This window comes from Lathyrus oleraceus, chromosome 7 (assembly GCF_024323335.1).
Source record: "Lathyrus oleraceus cultivar Zhongwan6 chromosome 7, CAAS_Psat_ZW6_1.0, whole genome shotgun sequence".
NCBI classification, from domain to species: Eukaryota; Viridiplantae; Streptophyta; class Magnoliopsida; order Fabales; family Fabaceae; genus Lathyrus; species Lathyrus oleraceus.
Genome location: NC_066585.1, coordinates 24,594,360 through 24,605,553, shown reverse-complemented (window position 1 = coordinate 24,605,553; position 11,194 = coordinate 24,594,360). Strand labels below are relative to the sequence as shown.

The following is an 11,194-nucleotide window of genomic DNA, read 5'->3' as shown; positions in this document are numbered from 1 at the left end:
CCTATGTGCCCTTTAGGCGCCATACCCTCTGGTTTGGGCCTTGCACCCATTTCTTTCTTCTCTTTAGCCTTTCTTATTTATTTTTCTTGTTTTTGGTCAAACCCATGATTATTTTCTCTTGTGAACCCCTTGTATCCTTTGCATACCCCTTTTTATTTTCTTTTTTTTTGTTTAGTTTAGTTCTTTTTATTTAATTTATTTAGATTAATTAGATTAGTCAAATAAAAGACCAATAAAATCAATATTTCTAAGATTAAAATTGAAAATAAAAATATTTGATCAAAATCAAGTTAATTTTCAAAACAAAAACATTTCATCATTTCTTTCATTCAATTTCACATTCATTGCACCATCAAATCAAAACCTTTTTAAATCAATTTCAAATAAAAACAAATCAAACACTTAATCAATATCAAGTATTTTTTCAAACTTAATAAAAAATGCTTCGAAATTTTTTTCACAATAAAATCAGATGAAAAAGGACTAGTTGGATGTAATATTCATTTTAGTCCCTCCGTATTTGAATGATAGATGTAATAGCTTACCTTTCGAGTATTAGTCTTTCATTCAAAACATGATATTTCAAGTAAAAACAATTGAAATAATATTATCACAACAATCAATTCAAAAAGTTTTAGCCAAACCTTGTCGACCAAAAACATACAACATAAGCACAAAAATCAAGAACAAGAATATATAAGTGTAAGGATCCCTCACTACCCGACTGCCTAAACACCCACTTGTGAATAATTTCCCCCTTAGCTTGAATTTGCGGATCGAAGAAGCTTTTGCCCCTTGAGATTTCTCCCTGCTTCTTCCAAACGATTGCTCTAAGTTTTTCTGCCTCTTTTCCAAAATTTTCACGTTCTCCCTCAAGTTCCCCTGAACTTATCTATTTATTTACCCTAATTTGATTCGTTCTCCTTTCACCCTTCAATTCTCCTTACACCCCCACTATTTCTATTTTCTAAAACTTTATATCTTATTATATTATTGTTAAAATTAAATATTACTCTAATTTAATTAAAATAATATAATTCTCTAATTTTTTAATAAACTTAACCATCCCAACAAAGTAATTAATTAAAATATTCAAATAATTATTTAAAATAACCCAACACCTAAATAAAAAAATTAAAAATAATAACGATAATAGTAAAATAATATTAAATAATATTAAAATAAAAACTTGGGTGTTACGGTCAACACGAACAACTTGCACTTTACGACTTCCTGGGCATGATAATAGTCCAACATGATATCTACATGTTTATTGTGTTTGCTTAGATCTCCCGCTCTGTCGTAACTCTCCAATTTTGGGGGCTTTTCGAGGGATTTTGGGATCCTACTATTGAGGATCTAACTTGAGAGTGTATTTCTTTTCTATTCAGAGGCTTGAACTTCAATGCCGCGTTGCTATTCTCTTTAGGAGTGACATGATGGCGAATAATGGGGACAACGAACCTCCTATGGTGAGTGACTTCCGCTTATTCCACCAGAATCATGTGGTGGAATTCAATATCCTCGATGCTGGTTGTGACCTAGCAATTTTATGGTCGCTATGTGGGGCAAAACGGCGTCGACGAGAAAAGGTTATGGTCCAACTCTCTTGTCACCGCGAGAAACCGTCTCACACACAAAGTTATCGTTAGGGGAAACATATTGCAAGTTTTCTTCAATCTGAAGTATCGTTTCAATGAGGAAGTGTGAATTTTGTTGCTGCACTGGGTTATAGAAATTATTCACTAGATCGTTTGACTGTGCATGCTTAAACTGACTTGTAGTTGTTGAAGACTTTGAAGCATCTCATGTCTAAGAATTATTACGATGAAGATTTCTTTGATGTCTAGCATTGGAGTGGCTAGAGAAAAGACTGGAAGGTCGAGAAAACTTGAAAGATACAATGTCCAATCATTCAATGTGTTGTATCTTGTGGCGTTGGAACCGAAGGATAAGTTACTAAGACCCGAGGGTCTTCATTCGCAGAGGGAACTTGAGCCTCCATTGCAAGGCCGGGGGCGTAGGTTGCGACAACTTTCACAATGGTGACGTTGTGTACGACACATAAGCGAGTGACTTTCGATGTCTTCATGGTTTCTTGAACTTGTTCGACGATTCATACAAGAAAGAGATCAATAATCTGAATAAGAGGGAGATCAATGATTTGAGTTTGCGATGTAGAGACTTTGTTTTTTTGTGAAGATTCACGGGAATTAGATGTCGATTCACACAGATAGCGTCATTGTTCGATACAAGAACAAAAAACGAATAGTGATGGAGTGAAGTAGAGTTCAGACACATTAGAATGTGTTTTCAGTACGGAAGAGCGATGGTGGACCGACAACATTAACACTCTAACACCCAAATCACTGACCAATGAAAAGTAATTTGAATGGGAGAATGAGTAGAATACTTGAAACCAACGCATATAAGTCTTTATACAGTGCCAACAGTTAAAACTATTTTCGTTTGATCAAATACCTTGTGTGGATTGTCGCTCGATTAAATGAAACAATAAAAAATAAACTGAAAGTTCAAATCACGTGTCTCGTGCTTGAACAAATCCTACATATTTTTATATATATATATATATATATATATATATATATATATATATATATATATATATATATATATATATATATATATATATATATATATATATATATATATTCGTGTGGTACTTATATTTAAGTCTTTACGCGTGAATCGTCTAAAATAATATTAACTAAATTCAATAAAAGTAATAAAAAAAGTTAATAATTTATTAGGGATTAAAAAGAGAAATCCAAAGAATGTGAATGCTAATTTGATTTAAATGTTTGTTTTTAATTTAATAGCTTTTCAACCATAATTTATCTCTTTAAAATTTAGTAAGTTGTAAATCTGAATAGTATATCTGTACTTAGATACAACTATCAACTAAATTAAATTAATCTATATTATATTAAAAAATTAATGTAAATTTTTTAATATATATATATATATATATATATATATATATATATATATATATATATATATATATATATATATATATATATATATATATATATATATATATATATATATATATATATATATATATATATATAATAATATCATAAAATTTTAAATAATTTTTTATTAGTAGGATGATACTTGTAATTTTTAATTTTATACTTATTGAAACCAAAAATGTAATTGAAATTTTAATTTTAAATATATCTAATCAACAAAAATATTTAAAATCTAGTCAAAATAAGGATGACAATTTTTTAATTTATATATTTTATCCAATTAACAAAATTATTTAAAATCTAATCAAAATAAGGATGATAGTTATTTAATTTATATATTCAATTTAGTAGCCTAGCAACCATAATTTATCTCTAAAATTTAGTTAGGTGTAAATTTGAATAGTATATCTTAATACATCGAAGCAACTATCAACTAAATTAAATTAATCTATATTATATTAAAATATTAATGTAAATTTATTTTTATTTAAATATGTACATCACACAAACACACATCATTATATATATATATATTTTGATTGAAACCAAAAATATAATTAATTTTAATTTAAACACATCTAATCAACAAAAGTATTTAAAATCTTGTCAAATTAACGATGATAATTTTTTAATTTATACATTCAATTTTTTAACCGAAACTATATACTTTTATATTATTTTTAATTAAACTAATGTTTTTCCTTTTTTTTATCAAAAAGTTATGTTTGCCTTAAAATATTAAACTTTTGTTTTAAGAAATATAAGGACAATTTTTTTTTTTCAATTGAAATAAAATAATCTCAATAAAAAAATAAAGGATAATATTAACTTGTGTACTAAAAATAAATATTAAAAAAAGTTACAAATAAATAATTTATATTATAAAAAATAATAAAAAATTAATTACACATTTTAATAAAATCAATACAAAACTTTTAAAAAAAATAACTTCTACATTTAGTTGTTAACCCAAAAATAAAATAAAAGATAAATACAATTATTCTGTAATTTGTCCTTTCTGCGTGCGGAGTCTACCACGGCGTTGCAGAAGAAGCGAAGCAAAAGGGCACTATTGTCCACTTTTGCAAACTTCGAAACGTCGTCGATAACGGTTGTTTCTCCGGCGATGGTCGACGAAAAATCCCCCTCCACGGTCACCGGTAACAGAGATCGAGAGCTTCTCATCCCTGTCGCTAATTCCGGCGTCGACACCGATGTGTCCAAGCCGTCGTCGTCGGCCTCCTCCGTTCATCATGCCGGCCGCGAGGTTATGATCTTTCCTTCCTCTACCTTAGGGTTTTAATTCTTCACCACTCTTGCTTTATTCCGTTGCGTTTTGAAGCATTTGATTCATCTATAAACCATGCGTGCTTATCTGAATTTGTTAGTTTCGGAGATTTCTTTGACTTAGATTGGTACTGTTACAAGGATCAATTGAATTGAAACTATTGCTATATATATCACCTGATGAACTTGTTGATACCTTTAAACTAAGAGCATCAATGCTAGTTCTTAGCACTAGTAGAGACACATTAGTGTTGTTAATTAATCCCTGATTGCAATAAATAGAGGTTTGTTCAAAATCCACTGCATGACGGTGCTTATGCCCTTATTTGACAACACTTTTTGTACTAAATAGAGTAGAGAATAATACTAATTTCTGAACTTCTGCTACCTATAGCTGCTATTTAACACTTATATTCATAACAAAAATCTAGCATAAGTTAATTTTTTCCTGGTTTGGGTTATGTGTCTTTTCAAGTTTCTTAATTTGGAAGAGTTTGATACATTGAAGCTGGTTTTAGCAACATTACGAGCTGGTGGTTAATAGTTCCGATTCATATATATTGCATTTTTTTTGTGAATTTGAATTCCTAAGCCTAGCATGAGTTATGATATTCATTTTGTTGCATGAAAGAATTTATCTTAAGTATTTGTCTGACAGATCGCCATGTGTTGTTTTGTCAATTTGTAGACTTTTTCCATAGTTGTTAGGAGCTGGGCATCAAAAAAGTTCATGACTGGATGGTGAGCCTTTCCTTCTTCAACCTAATACCATGTCATTTTACATTCTTAGACGTCAAACTAGTGACACGCCACACCTTAATCTTTCACTATCACATCTTTTATTTCCTGAAGAAAGCTTTTCTTTTGTTTGAGATGAATAGCATGAAATGAATTCATTTTCTCTAATTCTTTTATCTACATTTAGTTTATGCTGCCATCTTGGTGTCTAGGTGTTTGTATCATGAATCACATGTTACCATTACATGATAGTTACACTTATCTCTTCTACTAGGATATGAGAAACTTTGCTAGTCATAGTGTTTGGGTATGGACGCTGGAAAGTAGTGGACAAGTCTTTTTTTGGCAGATTGGGGAAGGGAATTAAAAACCTACAAACTCGGAACTTTCTTATAATAATATAAGCAAAGATCTCCCCCCCCCCCCCCCCCCCCCCCCCCCCCCCCCCTCCTATTTTCTCTCTCTGACTGGAACCACCACGACACCCGGGCAACTGATTAGCATTCTCAACAGATGTGCCTGTACCTTTTCCTCCACATCATTTGAGAAGTTCCACCATCTTCCGGAAAAAATTGAATGAAGGAATCTAACCGATTTTTCAGATTCTCTTCATAAACTCATCAACAGCGTTGACTTTGCTAGAATCTTCTAGATTATTCTGAAAGAATACCCCATTGATGGAGGTCAAATTTGCAGGGAGGGAGAGGGGCTAAGAGAATGTGCTTAGGAGCGAAACTGAGCGTGGAGAGAATTATTTATGTTGTGATGAAATAGTAGTGCTTTTCGGAGTCTGATCATATTCAGAGGTTTGGTGTTTATGTTGTTGTGGTGGTGGTGTGGGGTTGGAGGAAGTAACTAAGGTTATGTTACTGTGCTGCGAGTAGAGAAAGTATGATGTTAGTGGAGAGAAGTTTAGAAGACTGCTTTATGATATAGCTATTAGATTGATGGGCTGATACAGAAGTTAGAACTAACAGGGGATCAGATCATGGAGAGGTGACCATGATGGATAAGTGGTTGGAGAAATCAACAGTTAGGGGGAGGGGAAAGGAAGCAAGTTTGAAGGGGGCAGGGGAGATGAGATAAATTTACAATTGTATCCTTTAAGTGAGTATTACATCGGGGGAGTTAACTAACAAAAATTCAAAACATCAGATCCAGTGTCCACTATTCATCTGTCTACTTGCATTTATCTTAGGTTTGTAAAACTATGTCTCTGCTTCAGGGCTTATTGTTTTAACATTTCAGACTGGCTGTTGCTTTAGCTTTATCTTTGTGGTTTGGTGCTTTTTGTGGCAATTTGTTCATGGAAGCTTTGAAAGATAAGATTATAGTTTTAGATTAGAAGGCTATTTCTTATGGTTTCCTTTCTTATGCCTTTTTTCTCTCACGACCATGCTATTATATTTGACATTTTATGCTGTCATTCAATATCAAATCTGTTATACCTATGTAATGCACTAGAAACTGAATGTTATGAATTCCCGTTTTTATTTCTCATTGTTTTTTTTTCTTTCTTGTTGAAGTGTCATTCTTTTTCCAATTGCAATCACCTTCTACTTTACCTGGTGGTTCATTCATTTCGTGGATGGTTTTTTTTCTCCAATCTATGCTCAACTTGGAATCAATATCTTTGGTAAGTGCTTCTATTGTGGGTTACTGTAAGTACAAATGTTCAATAGAGCTGCAAAAGTAGTACACATTTTCCTTGAAAATTAGATATGTTATCAACTGCTGCTGTTGTCTCTATAGCATATTATGTTACCTACTGGATGCTATGGTAGCATTTATCATGTTGAAATAATTGCTTAAACAGCTAAACTTCTTGGTCAGGCCTTGGATTCATAACTTCCATAACCTTCATCTTCTTGATTGGGGTTTTCATGTCATCATGGTTGGGTGCATCTGTCCTGGGACTTGGGGAGTGGTTTATCAAGCGAATGCCTCTTGTTCGTCATATCTATAATGCCTCTAAGCAGATTAGTGCTGCTATATCACCAGGTGTTTTGCCAACATCTCTCTCTTTATTGCGTTCCAGTGCTAATGTAAATTTAATGGTGGGTAAGGAATGTCTAACATATCTGCTGCCACAGATCAAAATTCACAAGCCTTCAAAGAAGTAGCCATAATTCGGCATCCACGTGTGGGTGAATATGCATTGGGATTCATCACCTCGTCTGTTGTCCTTCAGGTTTCTTAAATAATTCTACTTTCGTAGCTGTTTATTCATAAACTTTTCTTTCAACGTTGCTTAACTTGGTGTTTCACTATTTCTCTATAAATGTCAGTGTCTGGCAAAGCCTGTTGAGATATTGCTCGGATTTACATTCCTTTATTCCTATTATGTAGATGTTTTGCTTACATCTTTCTGATAATCTTATTGCAGCCCTTTTTCTTATCCTATAATTTAGGGATCTTGATTGTAACTTTTTGATTAATAAATACATAAGGCTGCGAGGGTTTAGAATCTCATAACAATTCAGATTAATTTATTCTGTACTTTTCAAGTTGGTATCAGAACCTATCAATCCAGGTCACCCTGCTATTAATTTATATCCATGACCAAATCCAATAATGTTGAGAGTGAGGGGATGTATTGGAAAAACTCAAGTCCCACATAGGATAAAGATAAGGCCTAAAATGAGTTTATAAAGAATGACATCCCTCACCTTATAAATCGGTTTTATAAGGATGAGTTAGGTTCAATATAAAAATATCTAATAGAGCCCAATGGCAAAATGTGTGCCAATTATGGACCATGCAAGTTACAAGTCTCAAATGTGCCTTGTGTACTCTAGGAGAAACAACAAAATAACAGAACAAAATTATAATGTAAGCTTAAAGATGAGAATGTTGGTGATGATGACGTTTCTAGTCATCCACGCGGCGTTCCCAAATCCCAAAAATGTGGAGGGTGTATGTTAGGAAAAACAGAAAGAAATGAAAGATGGAAGTATAGGAGGGCAACATGTGAGTCACTTTCCGTAATATAGGGGATTGGGTTGTGGAGAGAGAGAATATTGACAGTTAGTAGCAGAGAGTTGAGTAATTCTCTGAGTCGGTGAGTGTAGCTCTCAGGGTGTATGTTAGGAAAAACAGAAAGAAATGAAAGAATGGTAAGATGGCAGTAAAGGAGGGCAATGTGTGAGTCACTTTCCGTAATATTGGGGATTGGGTTGTGGAGAGAGAAGCCATAGTGGAGAATATTGACAGTTAGTAGCATAGAGTTGAGTAATTCTGAGTCGGTGAGTGTAGCTCTTAGGGTGTATGTTAGGAAAAACAGAAAGAAATGGAAGAATGGTAAGATGGAAGTAAAGGAGGGCAATGTGTGAGTCACTTTCCGTAATATGGGAATTGGGTTGTGGAGAGAGAAGCCATAGTGGAGAATATTGACAGTTAGTAGCAGAGAGTTGAGTAATTCTCTGAGTCGGTGAGTGTAGCTCTCAGGGTGTATGTTAGGAAAAACAGAAAGAAATGAAAAAATGGTAAGATGGCAGTAAAGGAGGCAATGTGTGAGTCACTTTCCGTAATATGGGGATTGGGTTGTGGAGAGAGAGGCCATAGCGGAGAATATTGACAGTTAGTAGCAGAGAGTTGAGTAATTCTCTGAGTCGGTGAGTGTAGCTCTCAGAGGTCGAAGGAAGCGTGTTGTTCATTTTCCATTTTATCATCAATAATATACTCTCCATTTTATCATTTAAATTCCCTTTTGTTCTGTTATTGTGATTGAGAACTTGAGTACCTATCATATAACATGGCAGTTATATAGTAGACTTTTTTGTGTAGGCGGGCAATTATGTAGTGCTTATTTAATTGTATGTGGTTTAGTTATAGATAGGGAGGTTTTATGACAATTTCTACTGTGCAGTGCAGTCTGTTTTTCTTTCATGTAAGGCTGAGAACTATTTTCTGTTAAGTATTCAAGTACTTGGGGGACCCTCCCTTGCAAAATACTCCCTCCGTCCCTAATTATAAAACCCATTTTTCATATTTGTTGTTCTTTACTACTCGATGTGAAACTTAGACACCCGTCATAGCACCGCCCTTGAGAGCTGATGTCGTGTGGCTGGCACTCTACAATGTCTTGGCTTTTTCAGTGTCCCCTCCATATGTAGCCCTTTTCGAACCACCGACAACCGGCTATGATACCAGTTGATAAGTATTTTGGGCACTTGGGGAACCCTCCCTTAAAAGCTAGCTGTCAACCAAACTACTTAAATACTCCACCGATCATTCTATACTACTCAATGTGCGTGGCACTTGGGAAACCCTCCCTTAAAAGCCAGCTGTCAAGGGGGAAGAACCAAACCACTTAAATACTCCACCAAGCATTCCATACTACTCGATGTGTGTGGTACTTGGGCACCCCATAATACCCAAGTCTCTTATCAGTTTATCTACCAGATCCATGTGTACGTGTATTCTTTGTGGGGAATTCAATAAATGTTATTTGCTAAACTCTATCAATCTCATTGGTTCCGGGATCCTTATACTATAATTCTTGTAGGAGTGATAGAATTCTAATATGTGTTGCTAGTTTGCTATACAGGCCCATATGGATAGCACATAGTTAATGCTTGTTGGTTTCCATGTAGACTTTTTGGTTCATTTTTCTTAGTTGTTTATCTCTAGAGTCATGTGATTTTAGAACTTTCCTTATTGTTTTGAAGGTTAGTGATGTACTTCATAATCAGTTGTCATTTTTCTGAATGCTCATTCTGTGTTCCTTCTAGATGTTAGCTTGTGATCAGTAGTTTTGAAGTCGCGAGTCCATATGGACGAGCATTTGATGTATTGTGTTTGACAATGCAGGTTTAGTGATGATTAATGAAGCTTATATATTTAATTATCACAGCTTTAAAAAACTTGTCAAATTGAACTATCTTAACTATATATCTGTTTCAGACTTATTCTGGAGATGAGGAGTTATGCTGTGTCTATGTTCCTACAAATCATCTTTATATTGGCGATATATTTCTTGTCAACACCAAGGATGTCATTAGGCCAAACATATCAGTCCGGGAAGGAATTGGTGAGTTATACTAGTTTTTACTGTTATATGAGGAAAAGTAGGCTTAATCATGTTGCAGTGTTTTTAATATTATGAAGATGTACTTTTTTTCTGGAGCTTCCTCTGCTTAGGTGCAGTAAAATTGGAGCTTGAATTTTTGTTTGTTTTTATTTTAGAGATTTGGAATTGTGAGACAATGAATTGAGTAATAACTATCTTTTTTTATTTACTAACTAATTAATAACTATCATGCATACAATTATACGTTTTACTCACATACTGTTCACAACACATCTTAACCATGTTGCAACTTTTTGTGAACATTCCATATTCATTGACTATGCAAAATATATGAAAACTATAATTGAATTGGTCCAGTATATTTTTAACATATGCTAAGTTTTGCAGAAATTGTTGTTTCGGGAGGCATGTCAATGCCGCAGATCCTATCGACGCTTGATTTACATGTTCCAGTGGAAATAAGCAGACATGGTAGAATTTGAAAGTAAATTGTTCGCTGATTAACAGCTTATTTCATATGGAGATATCAGAAAAGCAGCGCAACCAATGGGTTGCAAATACAGGCATGGAATTTATATATTGATCTGTGAGCCAGTGTTAGATCGATAGATTATGATGTTCTGTATAACATTCATCTGTGCAATAGAATGTAGAATTAAATGTTTGGTCTGGGTGATGATACAGGGTTCGTGGTAGGGGCGTCAAATTTTCTACTTGTGCATATCATCCGCTTGTAATTGCAATTCAATCTTGTAGTGCTGATTACCCGTTTCAATGTGGTTTTCAATTCATTGTGGAGTCAACTTATTCAAATGTCGCATTCTCAATTGAGAATATTGAATTTGATCCGACAATATAAAAGAGTTTTCCACATGCATCTAAAAAAAGTGGCATTATGATGATAAGATTGGGTGTACATGCTGTGTCATTCTTAATTTATTATGTATTAATTTGCAACAACTCATCAATACCAAAAAATCCCCCCCTTACTGCCGACATAAAAAAATATCTCATAATACCGTGTTATATGGAAGATAAGATATGATTGGGTGTAAGTGATAATTCAATACTAATAATCAACCAAAATATATGCAACAACTCATCAGCTAAACTTGACAGTATAAGATACTTATACAGC

General features: G+C 33.7%; 1 protein-coding gene across 1 annotated transcript; it reads left to right on the top strand.

Annotated features, from left to right (window-relative positions):
- The first annotated feature begins 3,990 nt into the window (after positions 1 to 3,990).
- LOC127107355 (protein LIKE COV 1) lies at positions 3,991 to 10,847 on the top strand. Its single transcript, XM_051044642.1, has 7 exons — positions 3,991 to 4,266; positions 4,975 to 5,027; positions 6,551 to 6,660; positions 6,858 to 7,025; positions 7,118 to 7,215; positions 9,930 to 10,056; positions 10,444 to 10,847. Exons 1-7 carry the CDS (start codon positions 4,126 to 4,128, stop codon positions 10,536 to 10,538), a joined length of 792 nt encoding a protein of 263 aa, XP_050900599.1. The 5' UTR covers positions 3,991 to 4,125; the 3' UTR covers positions 10,539 to 10,847.
- Positions 10,848 to 11,194: the final 347 nt, after the last annotated feature.

Excerpts from the sequence above, each read along its gene's own strand:
- LOC127107355 (XM_051044642.1), top strand. The coding sequence starts at position 4,126 with ATGGTCGACGAAAAATCCCCCTCCACGGTCACCGGTAACAGAGATCGA. Across the intron at positions 4,267-4,974 it reads TTCATCATGCCGGCCGCGAG|ACTTTTTCCATAGTTGTTAG; the intron begins GTTATGATCTTT and ends GTCAATTTGTAG. Across the intron at positions 7,216-9,929 it reads CCTCGTCTGTTGTCCTTCAG|ACTTATTCTGGAGATGAGGA; the intron begins GTTTCTTAAATA and ends TATCTGTTTCAG.